Source organism: Tachypleus tridentatus, chromosome 3 (genome assembly GCF_004210375.1).
Source record: "Tachypleus tridentatus isolate NWPU-2018 chromosome 3, ASM421037v1, whole genome shotgun sequence".
Lineage (NCBI taxonomy): Eukaryota > Metazoa > Arthropoda > Merostomata > Xiphosura > Limulidae > Tachypleus > Tachypleus tridentatus.
Window position 1 is genome coordinate 90,818,954 of NC_134827.1, and position 23,081 is coordinate 90,842,034.

Genomic DNA, 23,081 nt, shown 5'->3' on the forward strand with positions numbered 1-23,081 from the left:
ATTCAGAATAGATCCCTGAGGTAACAGATGTATTTCTTGACAATCAATCATAATGATTTTTCATGTTTTTTTTTAGAATGCGATGATCGTCTGACGCGAATAATTACCAAATAGTAAACACTGGTTTGGCGCGGGGTCTAAAAGTTAAAAGAACGGCTTCTTTATTGAGCTGACAATACCCAGCACGTGCAGGAGAAAGAACGTTGCTTTAGCGCCTAAAAGCATCCTCGTGCTATTTCAGGAAAACGAAATGCAACTTTTGCTTTCTGGAAGACCAGACAAACTGATTAGTTTTGGTTCAGTTTTGAAATGCTATTTTAACACATTGGTGAGAAATGTTTTAAGTAACAAAACGCTTCCAGACAAGCTCCTCCATTCCTTACCTCAGTATTACAATACACTTTGTTACAATAATACCCGGGTGGGTACTTTAACACAAAGTGTCTATCCAGATCGTTTCTTATCGCTGTAGAGGTGAAATTTAAAATAACAAGATAATAAATATTAATAAACCATACATCACAATGTGTACTCTCAAACCAGTATATTTTGGGAAAATAAAAGTTTGGTTTCCTTTGTTTTGAATTTCGAGGAAAGCTACACAAGGGTTATCTGCACCAGCAGTCCCTAATTTAGCAGTGTAAGACTAGAGGAAAGGCAGCTAATCATCACCACCCACCGCCAATTCTTGGGCTACTCTTTGACCAACGAATAGTGGGGTTGACCGTCACATTATAACCTCACGACTGAAAGGGCGAGCATGTTTGGGGTGACGGTGATTCGAACCTGCGACCCTCATTGTGAAGAATCCAGATCAGTTACAGCATCTCAAATAATAATTTAATATATCGATTAGTTTTCTAGGTTCTATTACCTGGTTTTAAGATTTATAAGGTGGACATTGTTTTTAGGTGTTTTATTGTAATGGATGAGCTGAAAATATATCGAGTATATATTTACAGCATTGAATAAGATTTCGTTACCGAAACATATTATTATTCTCTATATCCGTCATCAAAGTCGCTTTCAAATCGCTGTGTTATAGGTTTAGCCCTCTGACGGATATAGTTTAATACTCTATTTAATTCTTTGTGATTTCAACCTTTTACATTTAATCTTTCCGTATTTCGACCAGGATATTTGGGCTTATCGAGTATTATCTGGTTGTGAATACGACTCAATTAAGTTCTATGCTACCAATAATTTCTACTTTACTCATGAGATGTCAGAATAATTTTACAAATACACACCCTAAGGGTTCTTCTTGATTAAAATCTCCATTCTTTTGTGATGTGCCAGAAGTTAAACTAGAAAGTCATCAGTACAAAATTTTTTTGCAACTATGAACTTTCAAGATTCGTTAGTGTTCATTCTATAAAACGCTAACAACACTTGAAAAAAAAAGTATTCGCACCAAATATCCGAATGGCTGTCAGCAGATAATGTACATGTTGGGGGTACTAGTGCAGAACGATGTATTTTACCAGCTAATACTATAAGAGTAAATTCACTTTCTTAGAGAATTGCTTTTCTGTTAAAAAACAACAATATGAAATTGTAGATAGAATTTAGTTAATTATAATATACAGAGGTCTATGCTCGTTCTATTAAACTTACAGTTATTTTTAATATTCAACAACTTTAGTATTCGTGACAACTTTAAGAAATCTTTTTATGAAGGTATACACGTTTTAGAGCTAGGTAAAAGATATTTATTTGTTGATAGTTAAGCGCAAAGTTACAAAGGGCTAGTTTTGCTCTGCCCACCACGGCTTCTAAAAATTTACGGTCATCAGAAATAACATGACCTTATGTCAATAATTTCATGGCTTTCCACGAATTAGTGAGGCTCCAAAGTCGTTTTAATATAGTACATTTAGCTTAAGTACGTTAGTTATGTGTTTTGCTATCATAATATAAGCGTATGCAATAACAACAAATTAAATAAATAATAGGCCTGGCATGGCCAAGCGCGTGAGGCGTGCGACTCGTAATCCAAGGGTCGAGGGTTCGCGCCCGCGTCGCGCCAAAACATGCTCGCCCTCCCAGCCGTGGGGGCGTTATAATGTGACGGTCAATCCCACTATTCGGTGGTAAAAGAGTAGCCCAAGAGTTGGCGGTGGGTGGTGATGACTAGCGGCCTTCCCTCTAGTCTTACACTGCTAAATTAGGGACGGCTCGGTGCAGTGGGCTAACAACCTACTCACTTAAATACTTGTTGAAGAATCCGCAAGCGATTGCGGCCCTATGTTCCTAGATGGAATCTAATGGTGATAACTAACTAACTAAAAAAATAATAATAATTCATAAAATTATGTAGCAATTAACAACAAACACAAAAGAAGTAATATTCTGACTAGCAAAAAACTGTACTAAGAAATAAGAACATTCCATTCATTATTGTAGTAACATAATTTAAATAAAATCTGAATTACTGATCTAAATTATGCACACGGTACACAAGTTATTGTAATACGTGTGTTTTCAGGTTTTCAAACCATTTAAGACTGGGTCCCTCGATGAATCAACGGTAATTTTAGGAGTCGCACAACACTAAAATCCGAGGTTCTATTTAAAATCAAGTTCGCACGTTTTTACTAGAAAATCGTATTTTTTTACCTATATGCTCGGTACAAAGCAAGCTTTAACAAGTAATTTCAACCATTGTTCAAGTTTACTGCACTGTTAAAGTTTAATCTCACCGTCACTGTTTTATGATCGTTTCTTTACTAACAACATCATCATTGTATTTCTGAATGCTCGGACCGGCATGGCCAGGTAGATCAAGCACTCGACTCGTTGTCTGGGGGTTGCGGGTTCGAATCACTTCACACCAAACATGCTCGCTCTCTTAGCCGTGAGGCTTAAACAGTGGCAGGCAAGAATAAGCCTTAAAATAAGTTGTCTAATCTGGAAATTTACAACACTTTTATATTCGATCTACAAATATTTTGCTAATTACAATTTTATTTTAGTATAACATAAATAAAAACAAGATTTCTAGAAAGGTGAAACCAGCAGTTCTTTTTAAGGTAGGCCCGGCATGGCCAAGCGTGTTAAGGCGTTCGACTCGTAATTGGAGGGTCGCGGGTTCGAATCCCGATCGCACCAAACATGCCCGCCCTTTCAGCCGTGGGGGCGTTATAACGTGACGGTAAATCCCACTATTCGTTGGTAAAAGAGTAGCCCAAGAGTTGGCGGTGGGTGGTCATGATTAGCTGCCTTCCCTCTAGTCTTACACTGCTAAATTAGAGACGGCTAGCGCAGATAGCCCTCGTGTAGCTTTGCGCGAAATTCAAAACAAACCACACAATCTGAACGCTCATTGATCCCGAGAAAAACCTTCAAACCTGACTTTTAGATAACTTGCTTGTTTTTCTGTAAACTATATTTGTAACTGAACATATCATAAACACAAACTGGATTAGAATCAGCAAAACAATAATAATACTTCAAGCTTAAATAAATGTCGGAAAATGAAATAAAACTGAATATTCTATATGCACTTTCATTACATAAAATACGTCTGAGTATATTACAATTATCCATATTTGTGTATGTCATATTGATCAGATGGTGTAATCTACATCAACCAGTAGATAATAATGTATGTCTGGAATCGCTGCAAGTCGACCACCAGGCCAGGCCAAGTTCTTCGTAATTGTGATCTACGACGAAAATATTTAAATCACTTTTTCTAATAATCGAGTTTTAGGTTATTGATAATAAAGCTTTCTGTCATACAGCGATTACACGGGAAGACGTATAAACGTCGGTGGCATAGCGATAAGCATCAGAGTTTATCAAAATAAAATTTACGAATTTTATCACAACGGTACTCAAGAGACAACTTAGCCGCATAAACAGCTCGGGCACGCTTGTAGCACATCTAAGTTTGAAATCTTACAACATTACAAATAGTTGTCCTATCCAAGCTGTAGGAACAGTACACAGCTACATAAATATCTCACGTCGTTTTAACTCTTCGAGAGGTTTTTTTTTTTTTTCCGCCTGGCTGTTATAATTTTCCATCGTTGTTAATTGTACATAGTGATAGTAACGTTGTATGGTAGAAGAATGTTGATAATCGACGCGAACATCAAGCGCGAAGAAGAAAAAACAGTTCGCATTCATACAATAACTGATATTATGATGTCACAAGAAGTTTCATGAAAATATTGCTAAAAGCATCACCAAAATAACTTGTGGCTGGTACTAGTCTTGTTCTTTAATTAGTTTGAAGAGAAATAACTGAAAGCTGTCAAATGAAACACATTAAAAATAAGTTAACAACTGTTGAATTAACTACTCACATAACCAACGAAATATAAACATTTTGTTAATAGCATGTCGTTTAATATAAACATTTTGTTAATGGCATGTCGTTTCCTTTTTGGTCTTTGTGACAAGATGTACTTTTCAATATTACTATTTCAAAATTAGATGATAAAGATTCTTCTAATACATTCATCTGTGAATTCTAAAATATTTTATTGTAATAGGCTCTCATTCATGAGGGAAAGATTGTAAAATTTACTTTTAATATGTTTTCCTATACTACAACGATATATATTGAAAAGTTAAAAGCATTCTATTGGTGTAACTTTGCTATTCTGAACAAGTCGGCTTTTTTTTTTTTTTACTTATTTGAGGGTATCTCAAGTCGAGCTCGGCATGACTACGCAATTAGGGCGCTTGATTGGTAATACAAGGAGAGCGGGTTCGAATCCCTGTCACACTAAACATGCTTGCCCTTTTGGCGTGTTATAATGCTAGGGTCAATTCCATTATTCATTGGTAAAACAAATAACCCAAGAGTTGGCGGTAGGCGGTGCTAACTAGCTGCTTTCTCTCTTGTCTTAAATTGCTAAATTGAGAACGCTAGCACAGTTAGTCCTTATGTACATTTGCTCGAAATTAAAAAAAGAGCATCATATTTGTAGTTAATTTGTATTGTGTTTTAATATCTTTACACTAGATGGAGTGACCCATTGATATTGTGGCACACGGTATACAAAATAAACCAAAATGGATTGAAACACGAAAATACCATGCTTAAACTATTGGTGTGCTCCTGCTGTACCAAGAAAAGCAGTAAAAGAACATAGATGAGAGATAAGGATATATATCCAACCTAAAAACTATTTTACCACAAGTCACGATGATGGTTCATAGTAAAGATTGCATAGCATTTTGCTCAAAACTCTAACACAACATTCGATGAAAAAATCCACCTTAAAAAGCCTATTTCTTCATATAATTATTATTTTAAAAGCCTACAGCAAAATTGGCTGAGTACTTTGCATCAAAACCTAGACAGATATTCAATATGAAATATTACAAATGCTCATGACCTATTTATAAGTTTATTATTTTTCATGATTGAAAATTGATTTACGTGGTTATAAGTATGTTATGGATGTGTTATTGTTATGAGTGGCTGCTTTTTTTGTATTCGATGTGTGTTAAACGCGTGTTTACACGAAACATCAGGTGTAAAGCCGCCTGTCTCACTAAATAAGTGGCCTGGCATGGCCCAGCGCGTAAGACGTGCGATTCGTAATCTGAGGGTCGCGGGTTCGCGCCCGCGTCGCGCCAAACATGCTCGCCTTTTCAGCCGTGGGGGCGTTATAATGTTACGGTCAATCCTACTATTCGTTGGTAGAAGAGTAGCCCAAGAGTTGGCGGTGGGTGGTGATGACTAGCTGCCTTCCCTCTAGTCTTACACTGCAAAATTAGGGACGGCTAGCACAGATAGCCCTCGAGTAGCTTTGTGCGAAATTCCAAAACAAACACTAAATAAGTACTTTGTTTAAAGCGGTTATACGTGTCTTTGTTTTACTTCAAAAGGTTGTTTAATTAAAAATTAAAAGTTTAAAATCTATACCATAAATAAGGATCGCAAAAAATGTGAGTAACTATGACTGAAGATACACTGCTGATACTTTGCTCAAGCTGCAAATCTCCGTTATGATCCCACTATAAACTTGTTGCCAGTGATATCTATTGCAACGTGTGTTCGCAAAGGAAGTTTGTAAAAAAAACTGAGGATATACTTTTAAATGCTTGGCATGATTATTTGGTTCGGGCGCTCGACCTATAATCTGAAGGTCGCTAGTTCGAATCTCCTTCACACCAAATGTTCTTGTCCTTTCAAGCCGTTGGGATGTTATATGTGACGGTCAATCCCACTATTTATAGCCCAAAAGTTGGTAGTGGGTAGTGATGACTAGTTAGTTGCCTTCCCTCTTGTCTTACACTTCTAAATTAGGGACCGCTAATGCAGATACCCCTCGTGTAGCTTTGCACGAAATAAAAAAAAAACAAATAAATGTATACTTTTAAACTTAATTCAATCTCTTTAATTTTGATATGATGAAATATTTTGAAGTTCGTCATTTTCCTCTATCAAACACTCGTTGTTTCCTTACAATGCACATTACTAAGAAACTACGACTCGTGCATTTTGTAGAACATTAACTAGAAACTTTCACATGAAAGGTTACCAACTTTGCTATTGTTCATCGTTACTCAGGTTTGCTGTCTCTACTCGAATTTCTGCGACTATATTTCAGCTTGTTTTTCAACAGTAATTGATTACTGTAGTAGATTTCCCTATCAGACGACGGTGGCATTTCTTATACCGAGCGGAAATCGTGAGTGCACATTCAGTATTTATTATCACTACATATAGTTCTATTTCATATATCTATTACTGTTTTTAAATAGTAGTTTAAGTAGCAGTTGTATACGTTGTTTATAACTGACGACCTACACTAAGTGTACGTGTCGCTGTTGTCTATTTTCCATGCATTATTTGTCTCATTATAACATATTATAGTAAATGCTTCAGTACAACAAGCTGTCGAAGAATTCACAAATCATGTAGACGTAACAAGCTAAACGTGTTACTGAATCTCTTAACATTGATATGTATTGTATTATGCTAGAAAAAATTATTATTCTACTCTAATAAGATTTCTTTGTTGCTGCTTGTCTCTTGTTACGTAACATTATGTCGCTGATGGAAACCGGCCATTAAATATCTTTGTCTTCAAGATGGGCCTTTAAGAAGAACTTTACATTCTGTTTGTTGTAATTGCATACCAGTATATCCAGTGTGGCTGTTGGGTGACAAAAAAGGTCAATGCAGCAGTAAGCTATTAAAAAACATCAACATTCAACTGAATGCATGTCTTCGTATGTAGCTTAAAATTTACTCTATATAAATGAGGGGGGGGGACTTAAGAAACGTGATTAGTAAAAATTATTAATTTGAAGCAGGTAAATAGGGATCGTCTAAAAAGTATAGAAACACGTTGCTGCTTGTATCTCCTTGAGAGACCTTTAGCAAAAAGGATTATGTTTATTTGTTTTGTTTTCTAAATTTCGCGCAAAGCTACATAAGGGCTATCTGCGTTAGTCTTCCCTAATTTAGCAGTGTAAGACTAGAGGGAAGGCAGTTATTCATCATCACCCACCGCCAACTCTTGGGCTACTCTTTTACCAACGAATAGTGGGATTAAACCCGTCAACCTCAGATTACGAGTCGAACACCTTAACCCACCTGGGCATGGCGGGCTTGAAAGGATTATGACTTTATGTCTGTACTTGTCTTTCTGCTTTATTCTTGGTCTTTGTTTTCTTTATTTTCTGAGGTCTGATTCAGTGGTAAGCACAACACAAATAATTCATTGTGCAATTTTGCGTTCAACAACAAACAAATAGTTTAGATTGTTTTAATTATGAAGTGTTTAAAGTATCCACTGCCAAAGGGCCCAGCATGGTTAAGCGTGTTAAGGCGTGCGACTTGTAATCTGAGGGTCGCGGGTTCGCACCCCGCTCGCGCCAAACATTCTCGCCCTTTCAACCGTGGGAGCGTTATAACGTGACGATCAATCCCACTATTCCTTGGTAAAAGAAGTAGCCCAAGAGTTGGCGGTGGGTGGTGATGACTAGCTGCCTTCCCTCTAGTCTTACACTGCTAATTTAGGGACGGCTAGCACAGATAGCTCTCGATTAGCTTTGTGCGAAATTCCAAAACAAACAAACCATTGCCAAAGAAAGTTCTAATTATGTATTTTGTCCCTTTCTTAGCGTATTCTGTATTACAAATTTTCTTCATTTGACACCCGTTTTTATGCTGCTCGAGTAATTTGTATATATTCGAAGCAATTAATTGTATCTGTATGCTTTCAGGTGATAGATAAAAACACCCAAAGGCGCAGTGTAGAGTAAACAACATGAAAACTTTAATATGCACGTCACCTAAAATTAGTTTAGGCAGGATTTGAGCAAATTAGTCTATGAGACCTTTTTTTTTTTTGTCTCTTTTTTAACTACACATTTGTTCATCAGTAATATCAAGCACGGGACGGCGTGTACCCAATTCAGCTTTATTACTTATCAGAACCTCTAATAGCCTACCTTTAAACTGAAATTATTTTAGGCAAAAATTAGAGTAAATTAAGTTGAGACCTTGGGTGTGGTTAATTACATCAGTTGAAAGGGTTTGACCTGCTGAGACCAAAACTGTAGTTAGGTTTCAAATAAATTAAGAGATGAAAGAGCTGAGCTAAAAGTTTGTATTTGAAAAAAGAAAAGAACAACAACAAATAAAACACAGAGTCATTTTGCTGTGGCTAAAAATACTATTTACAACCACGTGTTTTTAAAAACGTTTCCATTTGTTCTTTCATACTATTTCTCAGTAATATCATCATTAACAGTGAGTCAGATGATCACATCTTTAGCCAATAGATTCAGAAATAAAAATATGAATAAAGGATGGGTTATAAGACCCACCATTGGAACAGTTGACCGAATCTGAGTCAACTAAGCATGTCGAGTTACTGTTAATCAACTGATTTTATCTGAGTAACGAAAAATCCTAACCCTCTGTAGGCTCAGGTAAAAACAAGCAAATAAACAAACCTACGTATGTTAAATATAAATAAGGCCTTGCAAGGCTTGAGTCTATTCTAAATTCTTATCTTATCTACACCGAAATTAATGAGAAACATTGAACAAAAATTCTGGAACTTGCAAAGATAAAACTAAAATAATATATAGATCAACTCGTCCTAAATGTGACCTAATACCGCATCTTAACCAAAAATATTATGTAGATCTAGATATATTAACCTTAAGCATAACTTAAACCCTAATTTTGTCGATTTTAAAATTAAAAGAAAGAACAGAACGATTCATTTAATAGCAAAACCCCGAAAAAATATAAACCTTAAGCTTATATTAACCTAGATGAAGTTCAAATAAAAAAACTGATATCTGCACCCTAAATATATCTAAGTCTTAATTTTATGTACACCTTTAGGTAAAACGGAGATAATGGACCAAAGAATAGTCTAACCCTTAATTTTACGTTATTTAAACCGTAAATTAGCAAATCTTAATATTGTATAAACAGGAGAACAACGAAATTAATAAACGAATAAGTTTCCTTAAAAATAGCTTTAATTTTTAATTATATGCAAATTAAATCCAATATATCAATAATACTTACCACCCTTTCAAAACCTACTGATTTTACGACATTTCAACCGCCTACTTCTTTTCAAAGATAACCATACCACTCTATCAACCTTTTTATATATTCACTGGCTGGCCATTTTATTAGAACCTGGGTACACTTTCAGACTTGGACATGAACTCGGCTGCAGATGATACCATTACGTTACTAGGACCAGTACATATGCGGTTAGTCTAACAAATTTGGAGAAAGGCAAAGATACTGCAGCTTTTGAAAGTAATTTGATAGTGGATACACAATTAGAAATTGTCACAATTACTTACACAGTTTCTTTGAAAGGCTGCTCCAACATATTTAAAAGTGATCCAGTCTGACGAGTCACACTTTTTTTTTCACATATGGGAGAAGGGATATTTGAAAAAAACCATTCGAATTACACTTCTGTGCTCCCACCTGTCCGTGCTTTGGTGGTGGAGTCCTAGTTTAAGACATGTTTTCCCAGCATAGCTTGGGCGCATTGGCCTTTGAAAAGGTACAGTAAATGCCAAAGCTTACACCAGTATCATTTCGAAGTTAATACATCCAAATGAAGACAGCTACTACCAAGGCGAATGATATTCGCATCCACTACACCCAGTTTGAGCAAGCATTGTTTGAGGAATATGGCGAAACCTTGAGGCATCTCATGCGGCTACTACAATCTCTAGATCTTAATCAAATTGAGCACCTGTGGGATGAACATTAAATAAAGATTTTCCAACAATATTCTATAGCTATCTTGCTCCATGGATTGCATACAGTACAAGTGAGTAAATATGAAAAGAAAGGCAATCAGGATACCTTCCAGCACTTTGTGGATTCTACACCATGTCCGATGGTGTCTATTATTTATAAATGTTACCTAACCCATAATTAGTTACAGATCCTAATAAAGTTGACAACCACTACATAATATTCGTTTTAATGGTACAAAAATGTACATAGTTCGTTCGAGTAACAATTTAAACCTTTTTTTTTTTTTGCAGTTGGTTATTAATTCTGTGGCCCATAATTTGAGAAATCATGATTTCACTATGCTTATTTTAAAAACTTTCCTCAAAAGCATGCTTACGGACCCCATAGCAATTTGCTACATGGATACAGTTTTCGTTTAACTGCCTTTTCTTCTCATCCAAAGGTTAGAAAGTATGAATCTCATTAAAAAAAAAAAAACTGAAACCTAAGTCTAGACCCAAATATTATATATAACTAAGTAAAACAGAAATACTTTGTCAAAATATTTCTTATATTTGTATTTTGAGTTTTCAGAACAGCTGCTAAGGCTATCTATAACCTGTATTATGGGGAACCTTTTCATTTGTGATAGCGTTTTTTATTTTTGTTTTGACTTGCTTTTATTTATTAGAATTTATCCTGAGTATATAGATCTAAATTTGGACAACAAAAGACCCATTCATCCATCTAGGGTTCTGTACACTAAAATCTAAAATAGAAAGACTCAAAGTCAGATTCTATTAAAATATTTATCAAGCCTTCTCTTAAGCTCCTTGCATCTACTATATCCGAAGACAACTCAGTCCAAAGACTATCTACCCTGTTAGGAAACTAAAGCTGTTTTAGCTGAAGATGACTTCATGACTTCACCTATAAGTGTATCTGTGTCTCTTAGTCTTACTATTCCCATCATTAAGCACTAAAAGAGGAGATAAATCAGTAATATCAATTTCCTAAACAGCCACAAATACATCAACAAGTCTCTTGAAAATAGGGAACAATTTCGGAAACCTTAATGTGTAATCATAATGTAATCTTTCCTTGACATTAAACCCTAATCTCATCTGAGTATATAGGTCAAACAATAAAAAATATTGGTTATTCACAATAAACACGATTTAAGTTCTCATCCTCTCTCTAGCTACAGTAAAGAGGAAATGAAATATCTAACTACGCCTATTAAACACAACCTAAATCCTAATCCTATGTGTAGAGAAAATAATAGACCGTAACATTCACACTAAACATAACCTAAACCCTGATCCTATCAGAGCTATGTCTACATAAAACACTGACTTGTATCAATCGTTTATCGTTACACAGCTAAACTTGCTTTAATAATAACTTAAAAAAAAACACTTTTCAAACCTGTTTAATATGAGTGATATATTAGCTGAAGATATACTTTATGTTTTATTTACTATCGTAACCTGTACTACGGTATGTCAGAGAAAAGTTTACAGACTAACAAAGCTAAAATACGGGATTCGGTTCCCTGCCGTACAGAGTGCAGATAGCTCATTATGTAGATTTGCTTAAAAGAAAAAGCTAACATATTCTTACCTTGCACGCAGCTGTAAACGTTATCCAGTACAAATAATGTAAAACATGAGATAATTCGTCCTGATCAGTTCGTACACATAAAATATAGTGTTCTTGATAAATGGTTAGATCGTCGAAGATAATTCTTATTTTATTCACCTTTAAATGTTTCTATGTAATTAATTTATATTTAATACTTTTACATACCAATGAAAACTAACTTAATACACTACCATTAAGTTGTTCACTTTAATAAATAATTCATGGTTCTGTTTAATGTTTTTGGCAGACACAGTTCGTGTTGGCCCGGCATGGTCAGGTGGGTTAAGGCGTTCGACTCATAATCCAAGGGTCACGGAGTCGAATCCCCGTCGCACCAAACATGTTCGCCCTTTCAGTCGTGGGGCGTTATAATGTAACGGTCAATCCCACTATTCGTTGGTAAAAGAGTAGCCTAAGAGTTGGCGGTGGGCGGTGATGACTAGCTGCCTTCCCTCTAGTCGTACACTGCTAAATAGCCCTTGAATAGCTTTGCGCGAAATTCAAAACAAAACAAACAGTTCGTGTTGTTCTTTTGATTTCCTTGTAAACATCTGTTAATAACTTTATGTAATCAACAATAACCAGATTTTTTAAAATGTTTGTACACATCACTCTGATATATATGATTTGATTGTAGTGTCTTTATAAATAGTAACTTCAGTTTATGTATAGCTGGTCGACATGTTTTGAAAAATGTACCTATACATATAGAAGGTCATAATGTAAGCCTGTTTCCTTAGTAGAAATGGCTTGGTAACACCATTACTGCTTCGGGTCATGTTGTTTACTGTAGTTGGCAGACATGTTTTAATAGAGGTATCAATGTGGTGTATTTATATATCCCATGCATACCGCATCGACCCACATTCTACATTAGTTTTAAAGCGAGAAGAGGGGACTGCTACCTTCTAATAGACCACCCAAAGGGAGGACAGGTAGACGACTTAGTAATGATCAAATCTTGCCTACTGCACGAGGTTCGCCCATGAAACAGATACAATAATCAAGTTGTCAGTCCAGGTTCATCTCTTCCCTATTAATCAAACATGTCGCGTCTGAAAAGCCACCCACGTGTAAAGAAGATATTCTAGATATTTAGTAATTTCTCTTTTTTCATGCTCTTTATAACAAATTAACATACAAATTTCTATAATATTTATATCTGTCTAACTTTAAGGGCATGCTCAAACATACCTAAAATGATGCTATTTTGAAAATGCAAATTGACATTAGTGAATGACTGGGTTTTCTTTGTAGTGAATTATAAATTACAGAGGAATTACAAAGAATTGGAATCACTCATTTTTTTAATCAAAAATTACAAGTTATAGGGAACCTGATGTGGTTAATGAAAGAGAACAAAAATTACAAGTTAAGGGGATGTTTGTCTTGGTGAATCTTTATTGTCATCTGATAAGTACTATTACGTGTTACATGATAAAATGCCTTAATAAATGGTCAACATATTTGTTAGGCTATTGATACCTTCAAAATACAGCAAATCAATGAAGTCAACAACAAAAATTGGAATGTTACCAAATCTATCAAAACGTATAACAACATATACTCTGCTCATTGTACACCTGATCTTATAGAAACGGTAAAGGAGAAATAACCTATAAAAGTATGCACTAGAACTTAGATGAACAGTAAACCTTACATTGTAACATTTTACTATATGTTACCAATTAATCAGAGTTATGGAAAGTGCAGAATTTACATTAACGGTTTATTTTATTCCTATACCAGGTGTTCATTAAACTATTTCACTAAAGAAAAAATAAAGACTACAGAGTAACGTATTCATCAGGCAGTGGATCAATAATCCGTTTTCTTACTTATTTCATATACCGTTTTTAAATCGAAAGAAAGATTTAAAAATATCTGTTATTAGAGAACACGTGTAAAATATTACGCTGAACTGGTGTATCAAAATCAACAAAGAAGCAAATCTTTGACAAAAACTATATTTCAAATGAAACGTCTAGAACTAGTTTCGTAGACGCTAGATAAAACCTGGGTACATTTTTATATGGAATTAGACGAAAAAAGAGGCCTAAAAACTTATGTGTCTCTATCTGTACAACAATAAAAAGTAACAATACTATTATAATGATATTGGTGTTACATATTCCTACATAAAAAGCCACGACATCATTGTTAGATTATTTTAAATCATAGACAACCGCACGTAGGTTTTATTTAACTTGGACTTTAAAAAACTCCTATCAGTAGATACACCAGTCAATGGAACTGTAAGTATTGCTGTGAGAGCAGTGTACACATAGCGGGGATTTACTTTTCTTAATCAGTTTTGTAAATAAAGCACAGCATTCCTAGAGTGCTAAATGTGTCTCAGAGATCTGCAGTTGGACTTTGTAGTTTAACGTCAAATCAGTTCCGTCAATATCTGACTTAGCTGGATGTTACGTGTTACTATAGCTACATTCATTTTACTAGTTCATTGTGTTCTATCTTCAAGTAACTTTGTTGGGATAAAACAAGATGACATACAACGGAGAAGTTCGTCAAACGTCCCAATTAAACACTGTCCGCTGCAATGTAAACAAATAATAATGAAGATTCTTTTTGTGCATTAACTATTACACTATGTAACAGAACTTTTGTTTCTGGATAGTATGTGTTATTTATTAATTGCTTATATTGTAAAAGTTCTAAAATGGCCATTATTCCCTTCAAACTTTGCTTTTGTGACCTGGATAATGAAATTTAGAAATTAACCTATTTTCTATGTAAAAACGGGCCAATTTGCACATTTTAATTTACATGAGGTCTGAATAAAAAACATATGAATCAAGATTTACATGTATTTATACTAAAGTTGTACAAAAATGTTTAGAAGTGAGTAGTTTATCGATATTTGCGACTGTTATGTCGATCACTTTCACGTATCAGCCCCCAAATATAGTCTTCCATCATGTTTTCGTTATACGCTCCCAGGTCACGAAAGAAAAGTTTGAAGAGAAAAATAGGTCTTTTTTATTTACTTTAGGCTTAAGTAATTGAGAAATAACACTTTCTGTCCAGGAACGAGATAAAGTAAAAAAAAAAAAAAATTACGTAGTGTTATCGTTTCATCCTCGGCTTCATAACTAGTAAGACGCTTGTTTAGTCTGACACCAGTTTTGGAAAATTTGAAAATTCTTCTATCAGATCTTTAGATCTTGTCATGTCATAAACTAACTTACTAGCAATACCAAATATGATACCTTCATAACTACTTATTTCTACAAGCATATTATTCCAAACTACAAAATATGTCACAAACATGTATGATGCTAACCCATTTGGTAATAATCCAGTTTCAAAATTGATTATACTGTTCTTTCTAATATCTGCTAATTTCGTTAATGTTGTCCAGATACATTACTTTTAATATCTTACCGCTTTAATACTTCTAATTTCATACTTTCGTCTTCTCTCAGAGAGAGATTAGAACGATATTAAGACGTAAGGAAGGTTACTTACAACTTGTTTAAATACTTCATTAACTTACGAAAATGTCGCAATGAAAATATAAATCTGAGGGGAAAAAAAGACTAGACTTTCTTCTCGTGCAAAAAATGTTTGAAATACAATAATAATTGTTAAAATTGCAATTGAAATATGATTTTCTGTAAAGCATAACAAAACAGAAATTAATATTAATTCATTTTAACAACATTATGTCAACTAGTTTAGATATTTCTCAAAATGCTTACTGTTTATGGGTAGTAAAGCTATACTATGATATATGGAAAAGTCTTAATTCTGGAAATTAAAGTTTCATTGCATATTTTAAAATTATAAAATAACTCATTCATGTTTATGTTTCAATAACTTAGATAATTTTGAAGAAAGGTATTAAGTTCCTTAAGCCGTGTTATAGGTTTAATCCCACGTTTCCCAAAACTAGTCACTTTATATTACATTTCAATGGATCTTATAATTAGTTGCAACAGAAAAAAGTTTAGTTTTTTTTTCAGATTTTCATATGTATACTGAATTATTTTCGTAAATAAATTAAATATTCCAAAAACAATGCAAGTCTCTACCCCCGGGCAGGTGTATGTGCCACCTTTACGTTTCAACTTAATATGAATTTCAGACATATAAACATAAACTAGTTACAACGTACCTCTATGAACAATTTTTCCAAATGTAGACTTTCCTCTTGCATAGTCTGAGGTGGGACAATTCCATCGTCTATCTTTAAACTGGTATTTGCATTCTGCAATGGCCATTTTCATTCCTTTTGCTATGGCTAAGAGCGAGCCAGGATTAGCTCGTACCAATCGACGCTGCTTTCGACGCAGAGGTACATTAATTCCCGGATAGGCACTGTCTTTAATGGAATTACTATGGCGGGAGTCTAAAACCAAGTTGCTAGGTTCCCCAACGTGAGCGATGCCCCTATAATTCAACAACTATACATTAAAAACATTTTTAACATTTAATGAAATTGTATTTTTAAGTGTAAACTTATCTGACTAAAACTATAAAGAAAACAAAGAGGACAAGATATAACCACAAGCGTCTTAACAAAGTTTGGAACTATATTATTAATAACATCACAAAAATAAGTAAGATTTCTCTCGCTCTGATAAAAACTGCGGGAGAAGAGAATAAAATTCTTTAAATTATGTTAGTATCAATACAGTTTAATCTGTATATATCTTTCATGTCTTATACCACAGTCAACAAACATAATCTGTATTACTCATTTAATAACTTATATATTTCATAAAGCTTATAAAAGAACATACTATTTTATATATGTCAATTATAACATGGACTATTATAACACTGTATAAAAAGAAGAGTATGTTTTTGATAGTGTTAGGACTGCCATAGTACGCTCTATATACTGAACATAAAAAGAAATAAACTTTTCTAATATATACATAAATATATAAATATCCATATTATTATTTACATTATTATATCCAACACTCATGAAAAAAATTAAAAAGAGAAACAGTTGGAAGCTGTATTTGCTGTAACTTTTAATATTGTGGTGTTCACTGTGAAACAAACATGGAACAAGCACCATTAGTTCACCAATTATCTTTATTCTTAGTTCTGAAAACAATACTTACACACTGTACTACATACTACTAGGACGTTAGTATTTAAAAGTAAGAACAATAAGTAGAAAACACTTTTACTTATTGTTGAAACCGTTGTATTTAAATCTGAAAACAATACTTCCTAACTATTTTACTTATTACTGGGACTGTTGCATTTAAGACTCAAAACAATAATTAGAAACTGTATTATTTATTACTGGAACTGTTTTGTTTAAAACTGAGAAAAGTACTTATAAACTATTTTACTTATTACTATTGCATTTGAAAGTGAAAAAAAACACTTAAAACCAGTTTTACTTATTACTGGAACTGTTCTATTTAGTACTCAAAGCAGTACTTACGATATACTGAGAAACTATTTTATTATTATTGAGATTATTGATTTTAAAAGTCAAGTAAATAATTATAAAATGTCCTACTTATTATTGAAACAACTGTAATCAAAACTACAAACAATACTTAAAAACGGTTTTTCTTATTATTGGCACAATTCTATTTGATATAGAAAGCAATATTTGTAAACTATTCTACTTATTACAAGGACAGTTGTACGAAAAGCGCAATTCAATAATTACAAACATTTGTGTTATTGGAATTATAGTAATTAAAAGTGAAATCACTTACAAAGTGTTTTATTACTGGGACTACTGTTTTTAAATCTAAAAGCAATATTTATGAATCATTTTATTTATTACTGGGACTATTAGATTCAAAATTGAAACAATTCTTTTGAACTGTTTTATTCACTACTGAAACTACCGTATTTAAACATCGTAAAACCTAACAACTTGAACATCTATCTAGCGCACTGAAGAATGTTTGTGTGAGAGTGAATCCACTTATAACTAGCAAACTGTTGAAACGATTGTCCTTCTCTTCCAGAAACTTTGTTTTCATACATAACAGAAAAGGTAAAGTAACACCTGTAATATGTATGTGTTAATATCTGGAGTATTGTAGTTACCCTATATTGTAAACTATAAGAGAAAAACTTCATCTCTGACATGTACTTGTCATTTGGATTATTGAAATCTTCATAAAAGACATGGCCAAGAGGTTAAGGCGTTCGACTCCTAATCCGAGGGTCGCGGATTCGAATCCCTGTCGCACCAAAACATGCTCGTCCTTTCAGTCATGGGAGCGTTATAAAGTGACGGTCAATCCCACTATTCGTTGGTAAAAGCTGGCGGTGGCTGGTGATGACTAACTGTCTTTAATCTTACGCTGTTAAATTAGGGAAGGCTAGCGTAGATAGCCCTCGTGTAGCTTTGTGCGAAATTCAAAACAAGGAAACATAAAAGACAAATAGGTGTTTATAATAGATATAACAAATATATTTATATTATATATATATAATATAATATACACTCACTGGCCACTTTATTAGGTACACCAATCAAGTACTGGGTAGGATTCCTTTTTGCCACCAGAACAGCTTGAATTATTCGCGGCATAGATTCAACAAGATGCTGGAAACATTCCTAAGGAATTTTGGTCAATGTTGATTCGATAGCATCACGCAGACCTTGCAGATTTGTTGGCCACACGCTCATTGCTGCGAACTTTCCGTTTCACCTCATCCCAAAGGTGCTCTATTGGATTGAGATATGCGGAGTGTGCAGGCCATTGGAGTACACTGAAGTCATTGCCACGTTCGTGGAACCAACTTGAGATGATGAGTGCTTTGTAACATGGCTCATTATCCTGTTGGAAGTAGCCATTGGAAAACTGGTAGACTGTGGCCATAAAGGGATCCACATGGTCGTCAACAATGCTCAGATATGCTGCGGCATTCATATGATGCTCAGTTGGTGTTAAGGGGCGTAATATGTGCCAAGAGAACATATCCCACACCATTACACCACCAGCAGCAGCCTGCACCGTTGACACAAGGCAGGATGGATCCATGGATCCACGATGTTTACACCAAATTCTGACCATACCACTTGCATTTGGCAGAAGAAATCAAGATTCGTCAGATCAGGTCACATTTTTTCCAATTTCCAATCGTCCAATTTTGGTGATCCTGTGTCCACTGTAACTGCATTTTTTTTGTTATTAGCTGACAGGAGTGGAATTCAGTGTGGTCTTCTGCTGCTGTAGCTCAAAGCTTCATAGTTCGATTCTTTAGAGATGACCTTCTGTACATCACTGTTGTAAAGAGTGGTTATTTGAGTATTTGTGGTCTTTCTGTCAGCTTCAGTCAGTCTGGCCATTCTTCTCTCCCCTCTCGTTAACAAGATGTTTTCGCTTACAGAACAGCTACTCATTTGATGTTTTTTTCATCATTCTCCGTAAATTCTAGAGACTGTAGTGCGTGAAAATCCTAGGAAGTCAGCAGTTTCTGATGTGCTGTAACCAACACGTTTTGCATCAACAATCACTCCACGGTCAGAATCGCTTAGATCACTCATCTTCCCCGTTTTAATGTTTGGTCGAACAACAACTGAACCTCTTGACCGTATCTACTTGCTTTGTATTTTGATTTGCAGCCACAAATAAAGACCACTGAGTGTATATATAACAAATACATATACGTAATTTAACGTAAGTTCGTGGAACAGAGGAAGACAAAATTGCAACCACAATACAAGCACCCAACATCGGGACACCCACCGTAAGGTAATGTTTTAAGAGGTACTGGCGGAAGTAAGATCCAGATTATGTGGAAGGTACTCCGCCTATCCAGTTTATCCTGAACTTTGCCGGTTTTACATGTTAATATTAAGAAGGAAAAAAAAAGAGCAGATGTTGGCTCTCTAGCTCACATCGTCTCCATCTTTTACTGTTTGCAGCCAGATGTGGGAATATTGTTCACAGGAATATAATAGAAAATGAAACGCAGCAAGAAATAATATAATACATTACGTTAATGAGGGAGACAGTAACATAGTCTTTGTAGTTAGTATTCAGGCTTTAGTATGATATCTGGACATAAATACCAAGATGTTAAGGTATTACTATACAAATCCTGACCAATATTATAAGTATAGCTTCCATCCTTCTCTATTCTATGCTAACTAATACCTGGATATTCATTTCTTCTAAAGCGATCCACACAGTAGCAGGTGTTATATAGGGAAGGTGATACAACTACTACATTAAACTACCTATACAAGACACAAAATATTCAACAAGTAATTCCAAATTATTTTCCCTACGATAAATTTTAGAAATTTTTATTGTGCATACTCTAATACTGTTTAAATCACTATTTTCAAATTTGTATAGATAGGTTTTTATATTTATTACAAAATAATTTAAAATATAACTGAGACTTTGCCATAGTTGCTCTTATTAGGATTATTGTAATCCGTATTATGTACAAGAGACAAAAGAAACACCTCTAACGCAGAAAGATATTACCAGAACAACTTCAAACTTTGCTGCTTAAAAGGTAACAGTTTAACAAATCAAACATGTATTAGCTACTACTAGGTGGCCCGGCATGGCCAGGTGGATTAAGGCGTTCGACTCATAATCTAAGGAATGCGGGTTCGAATCCGCCTCACACCAAAGATGCTCGCCCTTTCAGCTGTGGGAGCGTTATAATGTGACGGTCAATCCCACTATTCATTGGTAAAAGAGTAGTCTAAGAGTTGGCGGTGGTGGTGATGATTAGCTACCATCCCTCTACTCTTACACTGCTAAATTAGGGACGGCTAGCCCAGATAGCACTCGAGTAGCTTTGCGCGAAATTCAAAAACAAAACAAACATGTATTTGTTAGTACGTGGAACTAAAACAACCCAGTGTGTAGAAACGTAGAAAAATATTAAACTGTAGAAGCTGAATTTTGATTGATGTATATATTTTAGCTGAATAAACTTATAAATAAAAGGTGTAAATAGAGAATAATAACTTTATTTTTAAGGAAAATCTGAATAGTTAACGTACATAAACTGAACTAGATCAGAACAACTACTGTGAAATCTTGTGGGAAATTTAATATAAATCGTTCTCTATTGTTGTATAAATAAGTAATGTTTTTTTTTTTTCCTTAACATATGCCTAATGGTAACAACATAAACATATCAATGCTTATAACACATTACCAACTTGAGCGAATTTATTGGAATCGAGTACACTTGGTAAACGTATAAAAAACGGTCATCTTCAACTGTCGATATGATTGCTGTTTAACCAAAGAAATATGATTGGGAAACGTTTGTGTCACATAACTTCTACAGCAGAATCAGTGAGCATCATTACACATTCGCATATTCTGATCCGAATAAAATCAAAGTAACCAAACCATATCTGTGAAAAAAAGGTAATAATACTTCTTTGCCTTTCCATTTATCAAAAATGAACGTCACGATGCGTATTTCAATTGTCCATTTAAAATATTGTAATAATAAACTTTAGACGGAAAGTCTCCCATTGTTTATTATTGTTGTTTTTGTTTCTTGAATTTCGCGCAAAGCTACTCAAGGGCTATCTGCGCCAACCGTCCATAATTTAGCAGTGTAAGACTAAAAGGAAGGCAGCCAGTAATCACCACCCACCGACAACTCTTGGGCTACTCTTTTACCAACGAATAATGGGATTGACCGTAACATTATAACGCCCCCACGGCTGAAAGGGCGAGCATTTTTGGTGTGACGCGGATTCGTACCCCCGACTCTCAGATTACGATTCGAACGCCTTAACCCACCCGGCCATGTCGGACCTCGTACAACAACTACCTTATCCACAAGTTTGTATAAAAACGTACAAAACCAACTTAACGTACGTGTGAAACTTTCGTTTAATTATTTGAATCTTCTCGTCCATTTTAAAGCAATATCTTATTAACGATAACAACGTGTCACAAACTTATAAACATCCTGTTTAGCAGCTTATAAAATCGCGGTCATTAATAAATGTGTCGCTAATGTCTAAACAATTATTCAACCCCACATACATTAGCTTTATTTATAAGATGTCAATGTTGAGCTATGAAACAAGATTCGCGTTTAGTATCGCCAAAGTAAAACTCTGCATTTCTGTCAGTAGTTTCAAATATTGAGGGAATATTTCAATATTTTATTATCAGTACTTTTACATTTGCTCGCCTGTCACGTTTTTACAACTGTATCCAATATCACCGCTTAAAATATTATTGTTTCTTCGTTATGAGTTGTTTTTTTTAAGTCATAAGGTTAATAATATAAATATACATATATGATAAAAAAGGTTTGTTCTTTCTTCTCTGAAGTTTTATTTGCTTATTTTTTTCTCAAGTCTATTCTTTACAAAGCTTTGTATCACAAACAAAATATTACTGAGAGAGTATACAACGATTTCTTGAGTTTCATAATGGAGGTAAGACTTAACAATAGATTCATATTTTACACATTTCTCAGGACCGTAAGTTTTAGATGTTTTAACAGTAGTTAGTAAAGTGTTGTGCTAGATCAGAAGCAATGGAAAAAAAAAAAGAGTTAAAGCTGTTGTAATTTTTTATCATGAATTCTATACTTAAGAACTGTTACCAGCTTTCTCTTTACGTATTTTTGTGCTAACTTGTTTACAAGAGATTCTGAAAATCTAGCATTAAATAAAAATCGCAAATCAAATAGGTGAAGACGTTTGTGTTGAAGTAGCAATCAATATTTGAGCTTTGCTATCCAATCTTGGTCAAAGCGAAAAGTTAATGTTTTCTCCTAAGCTATAAAGAGTTATACATTTATTGTTACCCAGCCATACTAATGCTCTGAACATTCAAAATGTTTAAGAACTCCATGGATGAAAAATTTTGTAATCAACCTCTATAAACAAGTTTGATACTTTCTGACAATAGACATGTATGGCATAAAGCAAACATCATGAATTCCTGTGTACCGATATCCCTCCCTTGCCCTGTATAATACTCGTTTTCATTGATTGTGCTATATGCACTGATATCTTTTGTTAACGGACAACACTTTTATACCATAATTTTGATGTGTGCACCGATAACACTACACGCAATAGTATAACTCTTGCGTGCTTTGATTGTTTGTTTGTTTTCCTTGAAAAAATACAGAAAGGTGGATGCTTAGTAGGCCTAATTTTGAATTGATAGATTGTAAGGAAGGCAGCTTATCAACAGTGCTCACTGCACAACTCTTGGCCACTCATAACTGACCAAATTTTACCGTCATTCTCATAACACTGAGG

At 34.5% G+C, this 23,081-nt stretch overlaps 1 protein-coding gene across 1 annotated transcript in view; it reads right to left on the reverse strand.

Moving 5' to 3' along the window:
* Window positions 1-23,081, reverse strand: part of wg (Wnt family member 1 wingless) — a 57,948-nt gene that overhangs the window by 17,867 nt on the left and 17,000 nt on the right. Inside the window, exon 2 of the mRNA XM_076495594.1 lies at window positions 15,987-16,261. Coding sequence (XP_076351709.1) covers window positions 15,987-16,261 — 275 coding nt within the window. The remainder of the gene's footprint in view (window positions 1-15,986; window positions 16,262-23,081) is intronic.